The 25640-nt window shown below is 44.2% G+C and overlaps 1 protein-coding gene across 1 annotated transcript in view; it reads left to right on the top strand.

The window, feature by feature from the left end:
• The window catches only part of GALNT14 (polypeptide N-acetylgalactosaminyltransferase 14), a 409305-nt gene that overhangs the window by 159398 nt on the left and 224267 nt on the right, over nucleotides 1–25640 (top strand). Inside the window, exon 2 of the mRNA XM_084832560.1 lies at nucleotides 14868–15037. Within this exon, the coding sequence (XP_084688686.1) occupies nucleotides 14868–15037 (170 nt within the window). The remainder of the gene's footprint in view (nucleotides 1–14867; nucleotides 15038–25640) is intronic.

The raw sequence follows: 25640 nt of genomic DNA, 5'->3' as shown, positions 1-25640 counted from the left end.
AACAAACTGTGGCAAATTCTTAAAGTGATGGGAGTACCAGACCACCTTACCTGTCTCCTGAGAAACCTGTACGACGGTCAAGAAGCAACAGTAAGAACCAGACATGGAACAACCGATTGGTTCAAAATTGGGAAAGGAGTACGACAAGGCTGCATATTGTCACCCTGCTTATTTAACTTATATGCAGAGTACATCATGAGAAATGCCAGGTTGGATGAATCAGAGGTCGGAATTAAGATTGCTGGGAGAATTATCAACAACCTCCGATATGCAGACGATACCACCCTAATGGCAGAAAGCGAAGAGGATCTCAAGAGCCTCTTGTTGAGGGTGAAAGAGGAGAGTGCAAAAGCTGGTTTGAAACTCAACATTAAAAAAACTAAGATCATGGCATCTGGCCCCATCACTTCCTGGCATATAGAAGGGGAAGAAATGGAAGCAGTGACAGATTTTACTTTCTTGGGCTCCAAGATCACTGCAGACGGTGACTGTAGCCATGAAATTAAAAGACGCTTGCTCCTTGGGAGGAAAGCTATGGCAAACCTAGACAGCATAGTAAGAAGCAGAGACATCACCTTGCCGACAAAGGTCCGTCTAATCAAAGCTATGGTTTTCCCAGTAGTAATGTATGGCTGTGAGAGCTGGACTATAAGGAAGGCTGAGTGCCGAAGAATTGATGCTTTTGAACTGTGGTGCTGGAGAAGACTCTTACGAGTCCCCTGGACTGCAAGGAGGTCAAATCAGTCCATCCTAAAGGAAATCAACCCTGAGTGCTCATTGGAAGGACAGATAATGAAGCTGAAGCTCCAATATTTTGGCCACCTAATGCGAAGAGAAAACTCCCTGGAAAAGACCCTGATGCTGGGAAAGACTGAAGGCCAAAGGAGAAGGGGACGGCAGAGGATGAGATGGCTAGATAGCATCACGGATGCAATGAATATGAACTTGAGCACGCTCCGGGAGAGAGCGCAGGACAGGAAGGCCTGGCGTGCTATGGTCCATGGGGTCACGAAGAGTCGGACACGACTGAACGACTGAACAACAACAACAACAACCCTTCCCTTATTCCCTGCCACACATGCATGATTCTTAATAATCTTCACGATGGGAAACAACATGGAAAACGAACACACTCCTTTTTTTATAAGCAGGTACTGTGCAAAAGCAGAATTCTTGCCAGCTTACCTTTAAAAAAAAAATACTGAAGATATAGAAATATTATAGGAACCAGACCATGTCTAGCCACACATCATGGTGATGGTGTAAGTAGGGATGGGTGAACGAAAAATGTTGCAGATCGCCGGGATTCTCCAGACATCATTTTGCTGCTCATCTTGTGCCCAATTCTTGTTTGCATTTATGATCACTGCTTGGTCTGTATGAATGGGAAACTGCACAAATGGAGTAGTGACTGAAAGTGAAATTCTTCCCAATGTCTTCCATAGACTAAAGTGCAGGTGATTCAGGAAAATTTGTGGAAATTTGCAAAATCGGTCTGGGAAAGTTGCGCAAATCAAACATGAGCAGTTTGCGAACACTTGCCAGTGGATGTGTGCTCACGATCAAGTTTGGGGCTTCGAGCAGGGTGCACTCCCATGTTTTGTGAGCAAAAATGAAATCCTCGTGCATCCCGAGGTGTGAGATGAGGTCCACTGTGATTGCCCTCATCTCCTTGCTGGAAAGTGGGTTTGGGCCTTTCCCATCTTGGCATGACACAGATGTGAGCTGGAAAGTGTTGCTTCGTTACCCAGGTTAGTAAATAGATAGGAATTCCAAGCAACCCTTGAGGCGGCTTAATGCAGTTTGAATGGGCAGTGGTCAAGCGGAGAATGAAGTTATACCCCTGTGTTGGCTGTTGCTTGGCCTTCTTTACAAACGTGCCAAATATCAGGGCTTTTGTAGTAGACCCACTGGCAGCAACTGTGCACCTTGTTCTTATCTGATACAGATCATACTGGTTTTAAAGGGCATTTTACTCAGGTTCTCGTGTAACCTGTCCTTACTGTATGCATGTAAGGATTACTGTGGGATTAGCCCATCGTCCCACAGTCAGATCAAGGACACTGTTCAAAGCCCTGCTGGACTTAACTGTTACACGGTACAGCACACAAGCAGCGGCAAAGAATGCACTGAAGATATGGGCGCACCTCCTGCTTACACTTATCATTGCCCTATTTGGGAGTTCCTTCTCTGTATAGGCTAGACATGCGAGGAGGGGAAGTATGCTCACCTGGTCCCCTCCTTGTGTGTTTCCATTACCTTCTACACATGGAGGGTGGTGTTCTGAAAAAGGAATGTCCTCTCTGTCCGTAGAGGCTCTCTGCAGTCTGGAATGCTGGGAAATGATCATGTCATGTTTCTGCATGCAAACTGTAGTTTCAGGATCAGGGTACAAATGGAGTACTGGGTTAGACTAGCAATCCCGGTGAATGGTACCCAGCACCAGCGGAAGAGCACACGTGTGCCCACACCACTGCCGCATGTCTCACCCTCATCATCCCACTGCTGCATCAGCTGGGAAAAGTCCAGGCGCCTCTTACAATGCTTGGCTCTGAGGAAGGACCTCCTCAGAGCCAGGCATGTGGGCCTGGCCAACTCTCTGAAGAACTGTACTGGCTATTTCTGCCAGCAAACTTGGCTCTCCAGAGCAAACTTCCAGCAAACTTGGCTCTTGGCTCTCCATTTTTCGTTCACCCAGCCCTACTTACACCATCACCATGATGTGTGGCTAGACATGGTCTGGTTCCTCTAATATCTCTATATCTTCAGTATTCTTTTATAAAAAGTAAGCTTGCAAGAATTCTGCCCTCTGGCTCACAGTGGGAGGATTCTCGTCCTGAGCCAAAGGATGGGTGGTTGAGAGCCCCTCAGAGGACAGATGGCCGCTCTGGAGAACTCTGCTGGCTGATTTCTCACTGTGGCACTTGCCACAGCAGGAGAGTGAGACTGGCAGGGCTCTTTAGCATAACCACTAGTGTTGCCAAGTGGGTGGTTGCCCAGGAGAGCCCCGCCAGCCCTGCTTTCCCACTGCAGCAAATCAAATGTCATGATGTCAGAGCAGCCAGCAGGGCTCTCTGAAATCCCTTGGAGGCAGTAGCAGCAGGCCCTTCTGGCAGGGAAATGTGCAGTTTGCCCCACCTCATGGGAGGGCCGGCCTTGATGGTACCTAAACTCTAAACTTTCAAGGGAATGATAGATATTACTGTCCTGTTTTGACCACAGCAGACTCTGAGTGCAGGGCCAACATAGAAACAATGCAATGAAGCCAGCAAACATTCAAGCATACAGGTTTCTATCCAATGGGATTCAGGCTTAAGACAGGAGTGGTCCAAATAAAAGGTGGAGGTCAAAACACAGACACCCAGTCAGATACATTACACAGTCTATAGGCAGAGTTAATAGGGATTCCAAAGGCAGAGTTAAAAGGGAGTCCAAAGGGCATCAATCACAGGACAAAGTCGAGGATGGAAGGTGCACAGCACAGGACCTGGAAGAACGGTGTTCCAGTACTGACTAGGTCTACAGTGAAGGCTTTTAACTCCAAAGCCTGCTGAGCCCCACCCAGAGCTCAGCTGCAGTAATCAGAGCTCCCTATTCAGAGCCCCACTCCTGAAAAGTCACTTTCTCCTCAGGTATCCTTCTCTGCAAGCAAACACTCTTTCTCACAGGGGCCCTGCTGGCCTGTCACTTGAGGCGATAATGCTCCTGGGGGCCAGGGGGTTGTTCAACCTCTGCCTCAGAGGCAGAATCTCTTCCTCCTGATGGGGATGGACCTGCAACCTGATCTAGGCAGTACCTGATCTAGGGTGCCCTGGGTCTCTGGGGGCTCCAGCTCTTCCTCTGAGGAAGACTCCTCCAGTGTGGCCATGAGACTCACAAAGGCCGATCTTTTAATGTTAATAGCTGGTGAGGCAGATTATCTGAGGGGGGATTTGTCATGGAATGGATATTTTTCCTCTCGTCACCTTGTGATGGAGCTGCTCTCTATCTCTCAAGTTCTTTATTAACTCACTGTTTTAAATAATTAATACTGGCCATTAAACTGCAGCATTGAAAGAAAAATGGCCTAATTTCTGAGGGGAAAAAATGAAATTTATTACCAGAACATGAGAGAAAATGAATATGAGACACCAAGAGAGGAGCCATGAGGAAGATAAATAGAAAGGCAAGTAGAGTATTGACTTGATCCTTCTCTAGTGCATGCTAATTTGGAACTTAAAGTGAGTTAGATCATAATAAATTAAATTTAGATTTCTGCACATCAGTTAAATAAGTCCCCAGACAGAATTCCACTTGAGAGGAAGAAGAGATAATACATGGTGGAAATGTTATAATGAAGATCTTATCCAATAATCCATAACAGATGTGCTGTCTTGGATGAGTGAAGGGGTTTCCCTGCTTCAGTGTATAGTATTCATACCTTTCCCTTATCGGTAATCAAGGAACAGGTAACATATCAGTTGGCTTGAATGACAATTACTAGTTCAAGCCAATCGTAAAATTGTTGGGTTATATAATAGTCTGAAACTCATCTACTCCAAACTAATTTATCGAGGCAAGCCCCTTTGTTCCAAAGCACACCTCCCTAGAGATTAACCCATATCTCACCTTGAGAGGAGAAGCATGATCAGGAGAATCGTGTGCTGTAGTTTTTCTTGGACTGTGCTATTGAGACTGCAGATGGCGCGGGGGAGTCACATGTTTGAATATCTATCTATCTATCTATCTATCTATCTATCATCTCTACATATATAGAGAGCTTCGTGTGGTGCAGAGTGGTAGGCGGCAGTTTTGCAACCGAAACTCTCCCCACGACCTGAGTTCGATCCCAGCGGAAGCTGGGTCCCAGGTAGCCAGCTCAGGTCGACTCAGCCTTCCATCCTTCTGAGGTCGGTAAAATGAGTACTCAGCTTGCTGGGGGAAAGGCAGTCATGACTGGGGAAGGCAATGGCAAACCACCCCGCTATAGTCTGCCATGAAAACGCCAGCACAAGCGGCGTCCCTCTAGGGGTCAGTAATGACCCGGTGCTTGCACAGGAGGAACCTTTCCTTTCCTTTCCTTTCCTTTCCTTTCCTTTCCTTTCCTTTCCTTTCCTTTCCTACATATACAGAGGGCAGGGGGAGAGAGTGGTGGGAGTGATGTGCAATACCATGTGCAAGAGCTAGTGCAAGGTCTTGTGCTGGCACACTTACTTGGTTATCATAAGACTGCTGTCTTAGTTTAACAAAAGATTGATCTTTTGCTTTTGTTTTAATGTTGATCCTTCAAATGGCCTCTCAAGTGGAAATGTTCCTGTTCCTATAAAACTGAATCAATTTGTTTGTTAATTTTGTATTTCACCTGATCTTTCCACCAAATGGTGTTCAAGATGGGTCACAACAATAAAATACAAATAGAATAAAACATAGTAGAACAGCGGCACTGAAGTGCAGAAACAAAAAACAACAACATATGAATAAGGCAGGGAAAACACTTTATACTGCTTACGACCAAACATTGGGTACAATCCAGCCAGCATTAAGCATGTTAAGCCCCTTTATTTCATTGGATAGGAGCTGAGTATTCGTTTAACTTTTCCACTGAAATAAATGGAAGTTTAAAGTGCTTAACTTCAGCTGGATCATGCCCAATTTAAAAGACATGTTTGGCTGGCTTTTGACATTTGCTTTGGCAAAGGATGGATTCTGAGCACTGTCTTGAACCTTTATAAATCTCTGAACTTTAACCAGTTCTATGGATTCACTTGATGCAACTTCTCCTGATCTTTTAGTGCATTAATAAATCATGTTTTACAAGATGTCTTAAGAAAAACATCAACTGTATTGATTGCACTATATATTGGACTCCTACTAAAAGCTTGCAAACATGTTACATATATCCTTCTGCTTGTAAATAGTCTGACGGGCTGGAGTGGCCTTAATAATGAATGGTTTTAAGAACATCCTCTAATATTTTATGTCCTCAAAAATCCTCTGCTCCTTCTCAAAATACAAGGATTCTTTTCTTATAGCATGGGCAGCTAGGGAAGCTATAAGCAATGAAGGAATGACTAAAAATGACATTGTGAGTGTCCGTATTTATTCTTCCTGTCAAATGTACTCCATCTCCAAGTCAAAAGACAATTTCTCCAATTGCCAGGAACTGCAAACTTGCCCTGGGATATGAGAATAAGTCAGAGCTTCCCTGACTTTTGCTAAATTGCTGGCAGTGAAGTTATGGAATCAAATATGGATTAATCCTGGGATTATCAGTGCAGAGCCTAGAACAAATCTCCTTTGTTTTCCCTGTTATTTCTCTAGCTCTGTATAAACAAGAATGCTAAAGGTATCCATTGGCTAGCTCTGATGAAGACATATTTCCTGTTAGCGAGATGTCAGCCGTTATAATGGGCAAGGTATGTGCATGTGGGGAGGTGTTGTATAATGTACAGCAGAGGTATAGAACTTCTTTCAGCTTGAGGGCTGAATTCCATTTTGGAGAAGCTTTCAGGGGCTGCAGTTCTGTGGTGGGTAGTACCAAAGGCAAAAGGGGTGGGAGCAAAAAACAAAAATACCAGCATATTTTAGCTTAAAGCTCTTATTGCTACTAACTAAGCCTTGGGAGAAGCATTTCAAGCTTCAGAAAAGGGAAAATGCTGTGGAAGAGCTGGGAAACTATGAAACAGTCAGTGGTGGAGGGAAAGGGGAAGAGGGCTGGACTTTTGGGGAACCCTGGAGGGCTGGATTGGGACTCACAGGCCTAAAGTTCTGCAAACCTGATGTACAGAAGCACATGGCAGCACACCACTGCTCTAACCACTTCACCATCCTGGCTTTCCAGGAATGCACAGACACACAACCATCATTTGCTTTCATAGAGTAGAGTGAAACAGCATAATCTATCTCGACATGATGGGAAAAGTGGCTAACCTTCTTTTATCTCATTTTAAAGTAAATTTAAAATAGAGAAGAGAAGAAGAAGAAAAAAAACAAGTAGGAAAAACAGAAGGGGAAAATGTTTTAAGTAGCCTTTTAAAGGAGAAGGTGAGATAGCATGCTGCTGGTTATCAGTGGGATGCGCTTTTCAAGCATATGGATGACTTAAAAAAAAAAGATGTAGAAGAGAAATAGTGAAAGATCCAAGGCCTAACAAGAAGTTGACAGAAGGAAGAAAGAAGAGTGTGAGCTATATCATCAGGAAAGATCACAGATGGAAAATTCACAAGGGACAGAGCATTCAAGGTTTCACAAAATAAACATTCAAATAGGGTTCAAGATATAATGGAGTCCTGGCAGAATTCTGAACAGAAATTCAAGGCTTATGGTGGGAGAGAACAAGATCAGAAAACAAAACATTACTAATCCAAAGGAGAAACAATTACAGCCTGATGTAGCATCCTAGCAGTATAAATAGAATGAAAGAGGTAGGTGTTTGTTTTTTGATATTAAAGAGTCTAAGGGAGTTGGTTGCAGGATAAACCAATGGTGTCAGTGTGTTGGGAAGGGAAAACATAAAGTGCTCAAGTGTTAATAGTGCTTCATCTAGTTGTAATCCATACAACAACCCTAAAAGAGGTCAGTATTATTCCCCATACTGCAGATGGGGTGACAGAGGCTGAGAAAGAGTGGCTTTTCTAAGGCCATTGAGTGACATGGCAGAGGTGAGATTTGAACTGCGGATTTCCTGATTTATAGCTCAGTCTCCTTGCCACAACACCAGCTCATCAAAACAGCAAGGAAGGGTTGGATCCAGATTTATGCTGGATCATCTGCACTGGCAGAAGTGGACTTCTCTACGCCTCCCCTCCTATGGCAGGCCCTGCCCCTTGAAAATACTACACAGTGAGTAAGGGGACCTCACTGAATGGGGTGAGCTGTGGGGAAGGCGGAGGGGAAGGGGGATGTCCCCAAATCAGGTGGACGGACCTTCCACAAGTGGAGCCTTTCCTCTAGAGGAAGGCAGATCCTGGATCCTGTCTGCAAAACTGATCAGATGAATGGAAAAAATGAATGATCAAAATTGTGAAAAAGAGAAGGTTTAGAATAGAAAAGGATAATCCAGTCAAAGTTAAGCATTTTAAGTCCCACTGGTCTCCATGCAAGAGTGTTAAGTATGTGCTTAATTCTCACTTTGAAATCAACAGGAGTTACAGATGCTTAATCTTGGTTGGGTTGTTTCCCAAGTTTAGTCCATGTTAAGCTTATAGGAAGCCACCGGGAACATCCAAACAGAGAGTATTGCTGAGAAGTAATCTTCTGATGTGAAAATGATGAACAGAAAAGTTGAGTTGGGTGTCTGTCTATTTAGTGTTTTTTTCAAAATATTGATATCCCAGACTTTCCATCTTATCTCCGTCACACCAAGACAGCTAACAATCACTAAACTTAAAGCATCAAATATCATTCTCAGCTTTAAAATCATGTATTTATTCATGATATTTAGAATTTCACCATGGTGTGCAATCAGCTCTATCACGACAAAAATTCAATAATAAAACAACAGAAAAATAATAATAATAATAATAATAATAATAATAATAATAATAAAATAACCACCACCTCCACCAAAAGAATTGATACAGTATAAATAATGAAAGGGAAAAGACACAAAGTAAAAATATTAAATAGATAGGACATCCAATGACATGTGAGTGATTTCTGCTCATGCAATAGGACTCTCTTTCCTTTCCTCCCCCCCTGCAGTCCACTTCCCAAATCTGCTCCTGGGGTCCCCCAGCCCTTGGGAGCAGATTTGAGGGGCACGTGCGGGCTGGGGAGGGATCTGTACCATCAGTAGTGGCCGTTCCACTGGCAGACAGACACATTTAGGTACAATGCATAAATTAGAAGTAATAGAAAAGAGAGGATCAAGAACAACACTCTAAGGAATGTACTCCAAGAGAGGAAAAGGAGAGGTCCACTCACTAATAGTGCAATCTTATGCATGTGTACTGAAAAGTAAGTCTCATAGAGTTCAATAGGCTTTACTCCCAAGTAGGGATGTTGGAGAAATCCACAGCAGAATGAAATGAGTTTGGATTTCTATAGATCTGACCTGCAGATTCCACAGCAGTCCATCTTTTCCTGGATTGCACAGATTCCACGCCCTTGAGGACCAGTTTTTTTTATTTTCTGGAATTTTATGCAAATTTAGTAGGAGAAAAATACATTAAAAAACCCTACCACTGGCTGAAAATGTGCATTTCCCCCAGGGGCTAAAGCATGAAAACGCACGTTGGGGGGAATTTGTGCATTTTTGCAAGTGCAAAAATGAGCAAATTCAGGGAATTGGAAATAACCTGATTCCGTCAATGAGTGGATGCTGGACTGAAAAGTACCTGACAATCGGCAAAAATGCAGACTGAATGGATTTCACATAAAACTCCGTACATCCCTACTCCCAGGTAAGTGTGCACAGGACTGCACACTTAGGCTACGAACCTACAAACATTTACCTTGGTATGAGCCCTGTTGAACATGGTGGGACTTCCGTTTAAGTAAACATGTGTAGGATTGCTCTGTTAAAGCATGAATGATGAAAAAGGCCAGAAGACTCTACAGCAGGGGATGGGACCTGTGGTCCGCTGGATAATGTTGGACAAAAACTTCCATTATCCCTGACTGCTGACCATGCTGGCTAGGGTTGATGGGATGTAGTCCAACAAACACCTGAAGAGTCACAGGCTCCTCATGCTTGCCCCATGGGCCCCAAGGCTTAATGCCTTTTCTCTTACAGCAGAAAGCGTAATCCGGACTTATGGCACCGTCGCAATGAATGGTTAGATACATTGGTCTCAAGCCACAGTAAATGTTTCCTTCGCATACTTCATTGAAATCAATGTGGATTATAACAGAGAAGCATTTGCTAGCTTCCATTCGTTTTCAGTGAGGTTTGCACAGGAGCAGTTGAAGTGAATAATGATTTTGATAGCCAGCGTGGCTTTAGCAAGATGTAATGAAGCATGCCTCACAAATATATTTGCTTTAAGAAAGTGGTTTTAAAAAAGTCTGCAGCCATGTAGATAAGGGTGATCGTGTATACATTTAAATGGCTAGCCTGTCACTAAAGGTAGTTAAAAAAAAGAAATGAAAATCTCGCATAGCTCTAACGGGAGCTGGCCATTTGGAGTTTGCCTATGACTCCTTTACAGCAGTAAAGTTATGATGTGCAGTGTAATATTACACATCACAGGAGAATACTAAACCAGTCCTGTGAGTGTGAAGCTGATGCATGGGACTTGGGGCGGTCATCTGTTGGAGCCCTCACTTCCCTCCTCCCCTTCCTATTCTTACTTTAAAAAATGTGCTGTCAAATGTGAATAAAATCAATTACGGGATAAAATTGCCTGTTTCGAAAGCTTCATTTTGTGCCATTAGTAGGCAAATGGGACTTGGATATGGAGTTAACAATAAAAAAAGATCAATTATTGGATAAGATTGCCATTTTTTTGGTGTCAGAATGATTGTAGAAGTTTTGAATCTCTCTGTACTACACACAGGTTGAGAGCAAAGAGATTGTGCTTCTGTAATGATGTGATTTTATCAGGGACACATTGTGTTAGCTCCCACAGAGCAGGGACAAAGCAGCGGAGTGGAAGGGCGATTGGACTCTTCAGTGGGCGTGAGCATGGCGAGGAGTGCTAAATGCAGCCGCTCCAGACTTTGAGCTGTGCTTTGGGTGGGTGGTGAAGGCAGGTGCTCCAACTAGTGCTGTGCCGAAAATTTCTCCCACATTTTTTTTGACCATTCTCATTCAGTTTGATAGAAAAGAAATGGCCTTCGAAAAGAAACTCAAAGGAGGGAAAATTTCAGAGAAATTCTCATGGGTTGAGTTTGGGGTTCTTGTGCTTACCTTACTTAAGAGGTGGCTGAGGAGTGTGCATGAGTGTCCTGTCTGTCATTGCACAGTAATCCCTGTGGCAGCCTGTAGCCTCCTTAGCTTCCTGCACTTCACTTAAAGCCATCACGAGGAAACCGTCATGAGGCCATTCCTGCCATGGGGCTTTTTCAGTTCAGGAAGTACAGGTGGCCTGGGAGGCTTCAGAGCAATGGGAAGATGTGTTATATAGAGAGAAAACACACGCAGCACCCTCGGCCACCTTGCAGCGATCAGGTGATATTCAAAAATAATGCCAAAAGAAATTCAAAATTCTGCCTCAGAAAAGTGGAAGCCTCAACACACTTGATGCTGTTGCCACCTACAGAAGCAGTGCAATAAACCAAAAACCCTTAGGAAAAAAGAGGGTTTTTCTTCTGTAGTACCTGTGCTACAGCCCCTGCCAATAGTGAGCCCTATCTGTGAGAAACCGTTGGAGAATTTCTCCTCCCCTAGGAGAAGTTAGGTGAAATTGTCCCCCCCTCCCGTTCCTCTACCCACAAACAAGCTGGAGAATTTTGAGAAGCCATTTGTGCACAGCTCTAGCTCCAACTAAAGCTGCAGTTCTGAAATCACATCCTTTAGTGCAGGGGTGTAGAACTTTAGGCCTGGGGGCCAAAATCTGGCCCTCTGGGGCTTCCCCAGATGGCCATGCCCCCTTCCTCTGGCCCCACCCTCATTCCCCCAACCACTAATCATTTGATGGTTTCCTGGCTTCTGTGCAATTTTCCCCCTATTCTAAAAAGGCTGAAATGCCTCTCCTAAGGCTTAGTTACTGGCAGTACGAGCTTTAAGCTAAAATGTACTGGAAATTTTGGAATTTTGGCCCTGCGTTGTTTACCTTTGGTCTCACCCCCTTTTTCTTTCAGCCCTGCCCATCACTGGGATATGCCCCCCCCCCAGTGGAATTCAGCCCTTGGGCTGAAAGAGGTTCTGCACCTCTGCTTTAATGTCATTTATTTAGAAGAAGATTTATAACTTGCTTTAAGTTGGAATTCTCAAATTGAGGAACAAAGTGGTATGAAACCAAGAATAACACAAACTCAGAGGGACGAATCAAAACCATGAGAACAGACACTATTTGTAAAAAGACACTCCCCCAAACCAAATAATAACCATAAAAACCCTGCCAACTATAATAGTGTCAATCACCTACTTAAAAGGGGCAAGGTGCTAGATTTGATGTACAGTGGTTGGGAGCTGGTTCCAGAGTTCAGGGCTACTGGTAAAAAATCTGGTTTGGCCATGGTGCACCATTCTAATAAAATGCCTGCTCTTAGAGAGCAGAAATAAATGCATATTTAGAAGAAGGGTCTCTCTCAGGTATCCCTCATACCTCATATGGAAGAAGGTTAACCATCATATTGGATTAATTAAAACAGAATTACTCCCATTCATCCCCTGGTTCTATATCAGCAATGCCCAACTTACATATTCTTGGGGAACATTCTGTTTGCTTGCTCTCCCATGTGTTCAGACCTACTGCAGTCTTACATTGAAAATCTAAAGAAATATCAAGAAATAACATCAAAATATGAACAATTGCTATCACTTAAACTGTGACATGTACAAATATAATTACTTTTCCTTACAAGATAAATTGTGGGGCAAATGTTTTACCACACCTGGGTTCATATTTGGTAGGTCATCTAAGGACCAGTAAAGGTGCTCTGCAGTAGATGGTAATTTCTGCTGTATACTAAAATTGAGTTCACACACGTGTTTATTAAACATGAATGCAAGTTGAAAGTAGAAATGTGGCAAAGAGGAGCACTCAACATGTTATTCAGCAGTCTGCAGAGGATTTCAGAAGCCCAGCATTGTCAGAGACTCTCTGGGATGGTTTATTGTTTTGTTTTTACTTCTGCAAACCACTGAGTTCCCCAATCCTGTTGATACCTCCTTCTTGTGTGTGGATGGTGCCGCCTTGGCTGCATAAGAATCCACACTCTGAGAATGAGTTTGCTATTGGGATAAAATCCTGCATGGAGGATTGTTGCGATGATGAATGAGGAAGAGTGTAAAGCATTTTGCATACTCGAAACAGCTATGTAAGTAGCATGTAAAAGTAATAGTTTTTTTTTACCATATATTGCACCAACACAGTAATGGTATTAGGAGCTACTATGGAAGTAGAGCTCAAAAGCCTGGGTGGGAAAGGGAAGACAGAGCTTTGTTGGGGGAGCTGGAGCTTGCTGGATCACCTATTAGTGTTGTCCTGTTAGTGCTCTCAGCATCCCGGCCTTTGCCACGGCTGTGGGCAATTTGGCAAGCAGCAAATGTTGGTAGAAGACTTTAGAACTTAAAAGGCTTTTTTCCTCTGAGCAGCCTGATGCCATAAAACTATGCTAGGTTTTCAGTGTGTTTGTATGTATGTATGTAGCATCTCTTGATTTGTTTCCAATGGATTTATATGCAATTTATCCTTAGTTGATGTAGAACTGAGAAATGTTGACTCAAAACATCAGTGTGATACATTTTTGCAGGTGTAACTCAGAACATAGGTAATTTGGTGATCTAATCTGAGTTCAGATTTGCACCTTTGCAGCCCAGTAGGTCAGAGGGTAAAGCCTGTCCAGTGTAAAAACAAACACCCCCCCGACTCAAGATTTTAATTGAAATAAATAAAATAGTTTATTGATATACAATGCCTAAAAATAATATTATCTTCATACAGAAAATACTTTTATTAACTTGAAGATAGACATAGTAATATTCAGAAAATATTAGATTTAGAATTAAATTCAGATTTAGAAAATATTATAAATGCTCAGAGAAAGTCATAAGAAAGCAATAACCAAACAAAACAATATAAATGGTTAAAGACTGGCATAAGAATGGTATTGAAATGCTATTAACAAAGCAATCAAAGCAATTTGAATAGTAGCCTTGACCTATATCTCTAACCCATAACTGGACTACTTTAGACTATCCTTGTCCAACCTGGCTCTCTCCAGAAGTTTTGGACTACAACTCCCATCACCTCAGACCATTGGCCGAGCTGATGGGAGTTGTAGTCCAGAACATCTGGAGGGCTCCAGGTTGGGAAAGTCTGTATTGGACTGTTTCACTTTGATAGGTAAAATTTATATCTACCAATCCAGTGCAGTGGGGCAGGGATCCTTCCACCCCATCAGAGTCAGTCAGTAGAGTGAGTCCAAGGTTCCAGTTGTCACCAGTCAAGCCATACCAGGGGAAGAAGAAATGGAAATAGTAGAGGTTGGTGGCTCCAATGTCAATGGGGCAGTGAATTCACTCCAGGTTTCAGTAAGAACCAGTCATCTTGTATAAATGGGCGCTTTACAGCCACCATTTGCGTAAAACGGACCTTTACAAAAAAGGCTGAGCTGCTTGGCAAGGGATTGGGAAGCCACATGCCACACGCCAGGCACTCGTGGACCACCTGGTGACTCACTGTGCATGGCGAGCAGGGGCAGCTGGCCGGTGGGGGTCTGGCAAGCAGCGCACGAGCCGGACTGTGCTAAGTTCTCTCATCCCTAGTACTGAACAGCAGGTGGCTATGGATGCCATGATCCCAGATATCTGTTGTCAACAAAATAAAGTGATAGAACCCTGAAGTGGACTGGACTACTTCAGATTGCAAATGGGTGGTGCAATTTGTAATGCTCCCCCATATTAACAACTCTCTGCAAGTAGAAAACTAGTGCAGCTCCTTCCTGTGCTGGTGTTCTACTGGCAGGGAATTAGTTCTTGTTTCTGTTGCTCAAAAAATGGCATTTCCCACCTGTAATGTGAAATAGTAGTTCATTCTGTTACCTCAGGTCTGTACAACTTAATTTCGCCCTCATTCTGCTACATGTGAAGATCTAGCCCTGACAAAGGGAAACATAATAATATCCTGCATATTTTTAAAAAAAGTTATACCAAAACGTCCCCAAAAGTAGCCCAAGGAAGCTAACGTCTCCAATACATAACAACAATAACCAAAAACACTAAAAATTCATTTTCAGTGTTTATTGTTCTGATGGCTTCTGTGTTTGTACATGAACAGGGCTCTGACATTGATTGGGATGACCTCTGGGATCAGTTTGAAGAAAGAAAGTACCTGAGTGCCCGGAGGTGGAAGGGCGGAGAGGACCCATATCGACTGTATGCCTTCAATCAGCGGGAGAGTGAAAGGATACCCAGCGACCGTGCCATCCGTGACACTAGACACCACAGGTGCCATATTCTTTTTTCCTCCTAGTTGTATATTAAAGAATACCTCTCTCTCTCTCTCTCTCTCTCTCTTGCTCTCGCTCTCTCTCTCACACACACACACACACTCACACACACAGTAGTTGATTATTTCTTATTCAGGCTAGTGTGATTAAAACATCCAGGTTCTGTGGCTTACAGTGGCATTGGGAGTGGGGGTCTCCAGAGATGTGATTATTTTTTCTAACAAGGAATCAATGAGCTAAATGTATTGGTATTCTTAGCATCATTTATAGTGCTTTTATGACTTTGTGATGCAAAAAATGCTTTATAGTGATTATTGGGTTACTTAAATTTGTTTATTAAATTTATATCCCACCTTTTAGAATTCCTTCCTATAGAGTTTGTATCCACATATGACAGTATCCCACTTATTTTCTTTTTTCTCACCAGATTTCCCTTATATATCTACATATATCTGTATCTATATTATCCTTTAAAACTAAACAGTCTAATTCTCCCATCTTGACTCAGACGCTTTTAGCATTTGCATAGATATACCTATAAATGGAGTCCCTTTCTAAATATCTCAGGCATGATCATTTTCCCCTATGGACTATTTGACTAGCTGTCGTGTTCTACTGTATGCTTATGGCCTATTTCTACCCATCCCTGTTTGGGCAATTAAAAACATTTTCTCCCATAGGGATGATTCATCCTTAACTGGAAGCTTCCCAGTGCCTTTCCTCAAGGGGTCAAGGTTAAAAGCTGCCATACCCCCTTTTTGATGTTCAGCACCAGCAGTCTGGTTCTATTCTGGTTCAAGTGGAGTCTGTCCCTTTTGTATTGGTCTGGCCTGTCCCAAAACATTCCTTAGTGCCTAACGAATCAGAACTTCTTGTCCTTACACATAATTATTTACTGTCAGAAGGGGGAAGAGTTAACTGCCCTGCCATCATCACCCTGTTGCTAAACTCATACAGGTGCTTAACTAACCTGTCTGCTCAACTTCCTGTTACCTTGGTGATTTGTCACTGGGGCTGAGATGCTTCATGAGCTAGAATTCCCCCTCACACTCATAGAACTGGTTTCTCTTCTATGCCTGGGCTACTTTTATAGCCCTAGCAAGCTTCCCCCAACTTCTTCTGTAGCCAATTAGATTAGGAGGGCCTTGTTTTTGTTTTAAAAAAGGAGGCGGTGTGGCTCAGTGTCTAGGCTACAGCAGATTCCCATGAGTCGTAATAAAGGACAGTGGGTCTGTCAGGGAATGGGGACTTTTGTCAGGGGACTTGACAATGAGTGGGACTTAAGGAAAGGATGTAGTTAGAACCTCTCTGGAAACGCAAGGATCTGATTCGCTGTGGATCTGTCTCATTGTGCACTCTGGCTTAAAAGACTTACACTTTGGTTTTTAAAACTAAAAACTTAAAACTTTTGAAAGCTATTAAACTAAACGAAATTAAACTAAACTAAAAGCTCAACTTTTGAACTGAACAAAGGTCTACATCTACATCTCCTCTCATGCGCTGCACTTAAACACCTAAAAACTGAGTTTACCCTCAGCCTGAACTGAAAACCTACACTTCTTGTTTATGAGCAATAGCTAGGTTTGCACTATGGCTGCTGTCAATGTAGAGTTATAAATTACTGTTGGTTCCCCCACCCACCCCCATATCTGAACTTAATCTCCTGTGAATTTAATCTCACTAAGTCCTAAACTCTCTAGCTGTTTGTTTGTTTGTTTGTTTGTTTATTTATTTATCTGATTTATGCCCTATCTTTCCACCAAGAAAATGGTTGTCAAGGCGGCTAACAATAGATTCTCACAAGGGGCACAATCTAGTCAAAATTAAGCACCTTGAAATCTATATTGTACTGCACTCATGGCAGTTGTAATGGTGTATGTGCCAGGGGCTCACGGCACACTCTACTGATAGCACCGTGCTACAGAGAGTTTATTATAAAACTTAGTACTTTCAGGTCTCACCTGTGGGGGTAGCAGTAACCTTCTCCAAGCTCCTGCAGAGTTATCTTTCCACAGATGTGAATTTAAGCCAGGCCTGAAAAATAAATCTTGGGTGTTGATTAGAACTTCCTAAACCTGTTTTCTGTAAAACTCTTCCTTTTTGCTGAAACCTTAATGTGACCATCATGGCAGGAGCCAATCTATACTAGATAATATTGCATTGATGCTTAACGACAAGTACTGCTGAGATTTCCATTTGCTTTCAGACTGTAGCCAGATGCTCTTTCCTCCAGAGGGAAGTTGACAGCCCTGATGGGTGTCAGTTAATAGCTAAGCAGAAAGTATGTCATTCGTGGAGAGAAATAACAAATGGAATATTTACCATCTGTCCTATTGAAGATGGGACTAAATTTAACTTAGCCATCCTTTCATCCTATCTCTTGGTCAGGAGTCTGTACTCCTGGGAACTTTGTTCTCTCTCTCTCTCTCTCTCTCTCTCTGTGCACGTGCGCACACGTGTGTGTGTGTGTGTGTGTGTGTGATGAAAGGGGGAAATTATCATTGTGTGGTGCAAGAGATGGACGGAACATAGATACCGCATGGGCTGATTATATTTGCTTCCTATTTCCTTCACATGGTAATTGGGTTCTGATTTATTGAAGATGTCAGAACAATACTATGGAGGATGCACCATTAGCTAAGTATTTGAGCAAGCACCATGAAAGGAGGGGTGTCTTGAAAGACAAAAGCAGCAGGCATCTGGTAGGATGGGCTGGAAGAGGTTGAAAAGGGAAAAGCACAGGCAGAGAGGAGGAGGGGAAGAGCTCCCAGTGGGAAATATGGCCTGTCATTGGACAGCTGTTTGGGGAGTGTCAGCAGATATTCTGTGGCATCAGAGTGCACTGTGCAGACAGGCTGCGCCAGTGCATCTCATTGGAAGGAGGGGCTGGGAACCGTGCATTGGATTGCCCAGAGCTGTCTGGTGGGCTAATGGAAACTGTCAGCAGCACAGACTTTGGAAGCAGGGAGGATTCCAGCCTCTGAGCCTTTTGGAGATTGTTAGTGGCTGCTCTCCCTAACAGGCATGAATGCAGCGAGCGTGCAAAACTCTTCTGCCTCTTGACACTAATGGCATCAAACAGTCTTGCCTCATCTGTATTTCGCCTGGTGTTTTGATTAAATGTTGTGTTTTTAAACAGTGAGTCGGGAATCAGTCTTTCTCACCATACAGCCCAGGGGTGGGCAGTCGGTTTTCTGTCGAGGACTGCTTTCCCTCATGGATAGTCTGTCGGGGGCCACATTTTGGTGATGGGCAGGGCCAGAGCCAAAAGAAAGTACGTCACTTCCCCCCATCTTCCTCCCACTTCCTTTTCTCTCTCTGCTACCCCCTATTTTCTTCCTCTTGCACTGTTCCTTCCCACCCATTGGGCTGCCAGGGAAGAGACAGGTTGTTCTTGCCAGAGGTCTGAATTGATCGCTTGCAGACCACTTTTGAAATTAGGCTGAGGGGTGCAAGAAATTAGGTCAAGGGCCACATGTGGTCCTTGGGCCACAGGTTGCCCACCCCTGGCCCCTCAGGGGCTGACCCATGCCTTAGAGGCCATACACAGCATGGGCTACAGGGGTTCATGATGTTCTGGGGCAACAGCTGGAAGCTGCCTGGCTGTAACATGGAGTTAGGCCTGGTCCCTGTCTGCTCCCTCCACACAGTGGAGCAATAGCCAAGCAATAGCAGAATGGCACCAAGATGAGAGAGCGGCTAAAATCAAGGTAGTTCCTGGGTAAATTAAAACAAGGAAGTCTTAGCCTGGTGCTGAAAGGTTATCAAGCTAAGGGGCTGGAGGGCCGTTAGGGTAGTGTCAGGGTGGAAACTGAGCCGATAGAACCCCAGAGCAGTTCTGATTATGAGGAGGATCAGCAATCTGTGGGAGAGGAGCCAGCTCATCCCTCACAGGCGCAGCAGCTGGCAGAGATTCCTCCTGCCAGCATTCCTGAGATAGATAGTGACCCTGGCAGTGAGAAAGTGTGTGGGGGGGGGCTTGCTAGATGCTCGACGCAGACATAGGGAGCAACGAGTGATGGAGGGTGCAGAAAGGAGGCGTAGCGCCTGTTTGGCACGCAAGCAATGGCTGCCTCCCATGGACCCAAGGGAAAGAGGGAGGATCTCTCCCTAGCCCATAAGTTCAGGGTCTTCAAGTGATTCTCCTTCAAATGGGGACCAACTGCCTACCAGGAGCATAAGCTACTCTGCTGTTCATTGCTTAGTCGCTGACGATTAGCATCTGAAAGAGTCATTAAGTTGTAAAAGGATTAAAGCCTTGAAAAGAATCCTTTGGTTTGTGTCTTGAGTTGGTTATTGGAGTGTACTGAAAGGGGCCGCTAGGGTGCTCCTGATAGGTAGCCCCTTAGGCATCACCAAAACCGAGGGCACCAATTTGCATAACTTTTGCATATGCATCTGCAAATCTAGAAGTACTTGCTATAGTTTAAATAAAAATACATCTCACCATACTGGGGAGGAATGACCAGGGGACCTGCGTGGCTGCTCAGTCTGCCTTCCAGGGGCAAACAGTAGCTGGCTAACTTCAAGACCCCTGCTGCTCTCCCTCCTTATGGTTCTTCGACTCCAAACCAGACTTGGACTGGGCAGCTCATCAAACAGGGGCACCTTCCAGTAGGTTGCCTTCTGACAGCTCTTCAAAGAGAGGACTGTCCTCTCGAGGCAGCTCTAGGAAATGTTTTCCACAGTCAGTGTGCCACTACTGAAAAGGCCATACTGTGTGCAAACTGTTATTTCATTCATTAAAATACTTATATCCCTCCTTTGTGCCTCAATTTAGAGGTGGCCAAGGTGGCTTGTTTTAAAACTCGGAAAACATGTATGGTTTAAAACACACGTGCACACCAAGCACGGGAGTCAGGCAAAATCGGCCAAGCATCGAGCAGATCAGAAGGCCTTCACATTGCTCTGAAATATTACCAGGGAGGGAGTCAGACTGATCTCCTGGGAGAGACAGATTCAAAGCATAGGCATGGGTGCAGAGAAGGGCCTATCATGCATTCCTGCCAGCCAAAGCCCAGGTAGTGGTGGGATGATACACCAGAGAATTCCTCTGGTGATCAAAGAGAATGGGCAGGCTGATGTGCTAGCAGGTAGTCCTTTAGACATCCTGTTAGGCTTTAAAGGTGATGACAAGCACTTCGATGGAGCCTAGAAACAAAGTGGAACCTGGTGAAACTTGTACAAAAGATGAGGTACTTTCCTCCCTCACTTGCTTCCCCAAAATGACCACAGCAAGGTTAGGCAGCCCGTGTGTTCCCAATGTTTTGGAGTGCAACTCCCATAATCCCTGACCATTGGTCATGTTGGCTGAGGCTGATGGAATTATAGTCCCAGACATCTGTAAGGCACCAGTTGCCTGCCCCTGGGCTAGAGTGCCACTGCCTCAGAGGTAGGACTTGGTTTGTAGCGCACTTGCTGCAAAGGTCTCAGTGAGGTCAAATTTTGCTGATTCACACATCTCTGCATCTGTCTGAGACCTCCATTGGCTCCAACGAGGAACCCTGGCAAGTTATTCTTGATTATCACGCCTATTTTGTTTATGCTTTAAGCCTTGGAGCAAGTGAATGAACTATTCCCTACTTACTTTTGTTATTCCCGGTCCCTTTATTGAAATTCCGCAGAGCAGCTTTCCGCAACCTGGTGTCCTCCAGATGTGCTGGTTACAGGGATTCTGGGAGTTGTAGTCCAACACATCTGGAGGGCACCACAGAACTTGGCAAGAACTTGGAGAAGGTTACTGCCACCCCTGCAGGGCAGGACCCCCCAAATACTACGTTTTCTAACAAACTCTCCATAGCACACCGCTATCAGCGAGGTGTGCTGTGTGGCCCTGGAACACACCCCATTACAACTGCCATAAATCCGAGCTAATATATATTTCAAAATGCTTACTTTTGACTAGATTGTGCCCACGGTTAGAAAGTAGAGAGTTTAGAAATTAGTGATTAAATTGTCAGGGTGCCAAATGCTGGCACTATTTCCAGTGTATGGCAGGTTTCTCCAGTGTTGTCCATCCGCACGCAAGCCCCACTGTTGCTTTCGTTCTGCATGTGACATGCCCCGCCAATTACACTGTGTGAGCGGCGCCCACTGTTTGCGCAACGGAATTTTATCCCTTCTGGGGGCAAGCCCAGGAACAAGCACAACACTCGTTCCTGGGACAGGGCAGGTCGGTGGAGCAGGTAGGTTTTGCCCCGTTTCAGAAATGCGCGTTTCGGCTTGACCTCAGAACCGCTAAATCTCCCTTTCGCAAGTGGCGGTGCCAGTTGCGGAACAGAATAGGCAGGGCTGGCTGAACACGGGTGGTCACCATCGGATTGTGCCCTTTACCTCACTGAAGAGAACTGATGGATTGTAAAGCTCACATTTAGATTAATAAGACTGTAATCCTATACACACATACCTGAGAGTAAGTCCCATTCAAGTCAATAGGGCATACTTCTGAGTAGACATGCATAGGATTGCACTGTAAGCCACACAGCCCCTCATTAGAAGTGCTTAGAAAAGAAAAAGAAGCATGGGAGAGGCGAGATTTCTTTTTTCTTTTTTTGCAAATGTAACTCAAGATGACACAGAACAATGCCCCCCCCCCCCAACATGCACACTACCTTGGTTGTTTTCCTGCACTTCCATAATAATGTTTCAGCAACTGCTTATTAAAGAAGCAAACCAGTCAGAGATGAAGAGATGAAAGATCCCTTAATGGATTAACAACTGAATGATGGCAAGCATTGATGAATGATGTGTTTTTAACAAAACATGAGAGAGATAAACAGCAAGTTTCCCTAATGCTCTTTACTGGAAACCACAGTGTTTAACACGTTCATTAATGACTAGAATGGAGTATGGACAGCAAAGTGGCAAAATCCACAGGTGACACAGAATAATTCAAGATAATTTCTTCAGCAGACTGGGAAGGATAGAAAAGGATTTCATAGCAATGGTAAGAGTGATCGTTGTAATGGCAGATCAAATTAAATGTGGATAAATGTGGCAGGACTCAGTAATTTAAACTGATGGGGCTCTAAATTAGTTGCTCCCTTGCAGGAACTGCTAACTCTGGATCTTGAGTGTGGCCAGCTTGCTGAATGGATCAGCTCATTGCAAATAAGCTGTCAGAATGAGACATTAGAAAAAAGACAGAATAATAAACTAAATATGTTTTGGTAAACCTTCAGTAACAGTAGCAGAAAGCAATCCATCATTCATTAATTTCAGTGGATTGTGTGCACAGAGAAGACCACTGCAAGCTCCAGTAAAATAACGTCAAATTGCATAGCTTGGAGGACAGTACTCTGGTAATCCCTAAATTACAGAACTGGTAATTTCAAAATTATAAAACCGGAAAATGTGTGTGTGTGTGTGTGTGTGTGTGTGCATGCACGCACGATCGTGTGAGATCTAACAGCTGAAAGAAGAATTGTTTGATATTGGTCAAAAGGGATGTATAAAGAATTAAGAACAAAGCAAAAGGAAGTTGAATCTCTTTTAGGGATAATGACTGGGGAGAGCAATCCTATGCCCCCTAGACAGTGCCTGGGTGGCAGTGGTATGCTTTGGATTCTTCAATCCGAGGTCAGAGTCAGTACACCTCCCCACCCCCACCCCCTCACAGCCAGCTCAGAGAGAACTGTGCCAGCTTCCTCTCCAAGGTTGCAAAGGCGACCTCGGAGGGAAGGTAAAAGGGGCATTCCCATGGGTGGGGAGGGGACTGGGGAGGCCGGCTTACAAGGAATCCTCTAGCCTCTCTAACTTCTTTCCTTCCCCCTCCCTGAAGCCCATTCAGCTGAAATGCAGAGTGGGAGGAGAGCAGAGGCAAAGATCACCAGCATAGTTTCAGAACAAGCATTTTTTAAAAGTTAATTCCTTAACTTAGTGTGATCATGCAATAAAATGCCCGTGTCTATTGCTGTTGGGCCCTTTTAAAAAGATGATCACCGTAGCAGTTGGCAGAACTGAGGCTAAAAAGTATTACAAGTCACTGGGAAACATGCAAAATAGGAAATACGGGGAATCGCATAAAACACACGGCCGATCTGCACTTACGGGTTTTTTCGCTTCCAATGAGGTTTCACCGCCTGTCTTTCACACTATGCAGCACCCGCCTTGAATTGGAACTGGAATTTCCCGCTTCCGTGCTCCCGCTTTCAATACCCTGATATCCCGGTATTTCCCCTTAATGTGCTCTGATTTTCAGCCTTTGCTGCCGTATCTGGATGTAGTCCCCTCCCCTGCCTGTCCATATACAGCTGTGTTTGTATTTCCCTCCTGTCCAATCACAGCTCTCGACGGCCCCATGTCATCTTCCGGCTACTGATCGCATAGCTTCCTCAGCACTCATTGTTTCCTCAGCAACAAGCAAAGGGCTGGATGTGCGCGCGCATCAGTGCTTGTCTGATCTCGGAAGCTAAGCAGGGTCAGCCCCAGTCAGTAGTTGGGTGGGCGACTGCCTGGGAATCAGGCGTCCTGCATTGAGCAGGGGGTTGTTCTATCCCTTCAAATGAGACTAAGTTTTACCCCCTTCTACCCCCGCTTCAGCTTAAAATAAAATAAAATAAGGTGTTATCTTTGAAGAATCGACGTGGCTTCTCTGCGATTTTTTTTTTCTAATTCAGACATGATCTCTGAAGATTCGAAGATTCTTAGGATGCTTAGAGTCACACACAGAAGAACATTCTATAGGATGCTTAGGAGTCACACACAGATGAACCTTCTGTAGAATGGTTAGGAGTCACACACAGAAGAACTTTCTATAGGATGCTTAGGAGTCATAACACAGAAGAACTTTCTATAGGATGCTTAGGATTCACACACAGAAGAGCATTCTATAGGATGGTTAGGAGTCACACATAAAAGACCCTTCTATAGGACGCTCAGAAGTCACACATAGAACCTTCTATAGGATGCTTAGAAGTCACACATTCCCCACCAGTTCTTCTTTGGATCCATTTAGGTGGTATGATCCTTGAACCCTCGACCTCCTGGGTATATTTTAAATTATTATTGCACATCCTAGCAATAGAACAGAAAAGTAAAACCATCCCATAAATATTACAAAATTAAATTTACCAGTAATAAATAATGATGACAAAACAAACAACATTTGCCAGAAGGAATGCACATGAGAAAAATAAGAAAGATGAGTTTAAGGCAGGGGTGCAGAATCACAGGCCCAGGGGCCAAATCCAGCCCACCTGAGTCCCCAGTACATTTCTCCAGGGTTCCCCAGATGGCCACATCCCCTTTCCCCTGACCACCAATTGTTTGGTGGTTTCCTGACTTTTGTGCAGTTTTTCCCCCCATTCTAAAAAGTGAAACACCTCTCTGAAGGCTTAGTTACTGATAGTAAGAGCTTTAAGCTAAAATATGCTGGTATTTTGATAGTTTGGACCTGCCCATTTTGGCTTTGTCTCCTCCTGCCATTGGAACGCAGCCCCCAAGAGCGCCAAAATGAAACTTGGCCTTTGGGCTGAAATAAGGTACTGCACCCCTGGTTTAAGCGAACACAAGAATGGGAAGGATCACAAAAATAAGGGTGTGGTGGTTTGGGGTGGGGGTAGGGGGAGAGGAAACCAGTTGGTTCCACAGATCAGGTGGCAACACTGGTCTTCCAGCTGCTGTCCTCACAGTTTCTCCTTCAGGCAAGATGGATCGTTTCATTTTGGAAAGCGGCTCCTGTTTGGACTCAGTCGCTGGTTGGCTCAAGAACCAGGTCTTTCAGGCTACAGTTCCTACACACAATAGCCTGGGTGCAGATAATCCCCAACTGCCTTTACTGGATGGGGAAATCATGCAGGGACTGGATTGTCCGTGAATTCAGAAAATGGAGAATTGTCCTGAGGTGGAACTCAGACTTTTCATGTTTCTACGAACGAAACACTCCTCCCTCTTTCTTTTTCACCAGGCCCCTCCAATCTAGCTCTGTCTCCTTTTCTTTTTAGTCTGCTTTGATCTTTCAGCACCTCTTATACACTCTCTGCCACTGCTTGGCAGCCAGAATTCTGGCAGGGATTGCAAACAAGGGTTGATGGTGGGGTAGGACTGGAGGAGAGAAGTTGCTTTGGGAAGATAATTTGAAAGCCTTGATCAAATTACATATTCTTCTGCAGCTGCATTTGAACCAAGTAATCGTAAATCATAGCACTTTCAGACAATGGGAACTGTGAATTCACTCTTAGTTCAGCTCTAGGAATGAAATCCGTAGCCAGTTGTTGTTTTGGTAATCACCAACACCTTAGCATCCCACCACCTTTACAATCACTTAAGGTCAAGCAAGGAGAATATAAACACGGTATAAGAAATTGCCTCTTGCCCTCCTTTCATCAGCAGCAGCCTCTGCTGGATCACCCACCATTCGCTAAATGGAAAGACTCCTTCTATTCACATATGGTCTATGCTGGATCTAACCCAGCCTTCAGGCACAGGTAGACTCAGTGGCACAGAGCACTTTTTATCAGTTTAAGCTGGTGTACCAGCTATGCCCTTATCTATACAGAGATAGCCTAGCTGCAGTTATCCATGCTCTGGTAAGCTCTCATCTGGATTACTGCAATGCGTTAAATGTGGGGGTGCCATTGAAAATGGTCTGGAAACTTCAG

This window comes from Heloderma suspectum, chromosome 1 (assembly GCF_057233095.1).
Source record: "Heloderma suspectum isolate Gila_16-S chromosome 1, 16-S_ref, whole genome shotgun sequence".
Classification (NCBI taxonomy): domain Eukaryota; kingdom Metazoa; phylum Chordata; class Lepidosauria; order Squamata; family Helodermatidae; genus Heloderma; species Heloderma suspectum.
This window is presented reverse-complemented; position numbering and strand designations above follow the sequence as displayed.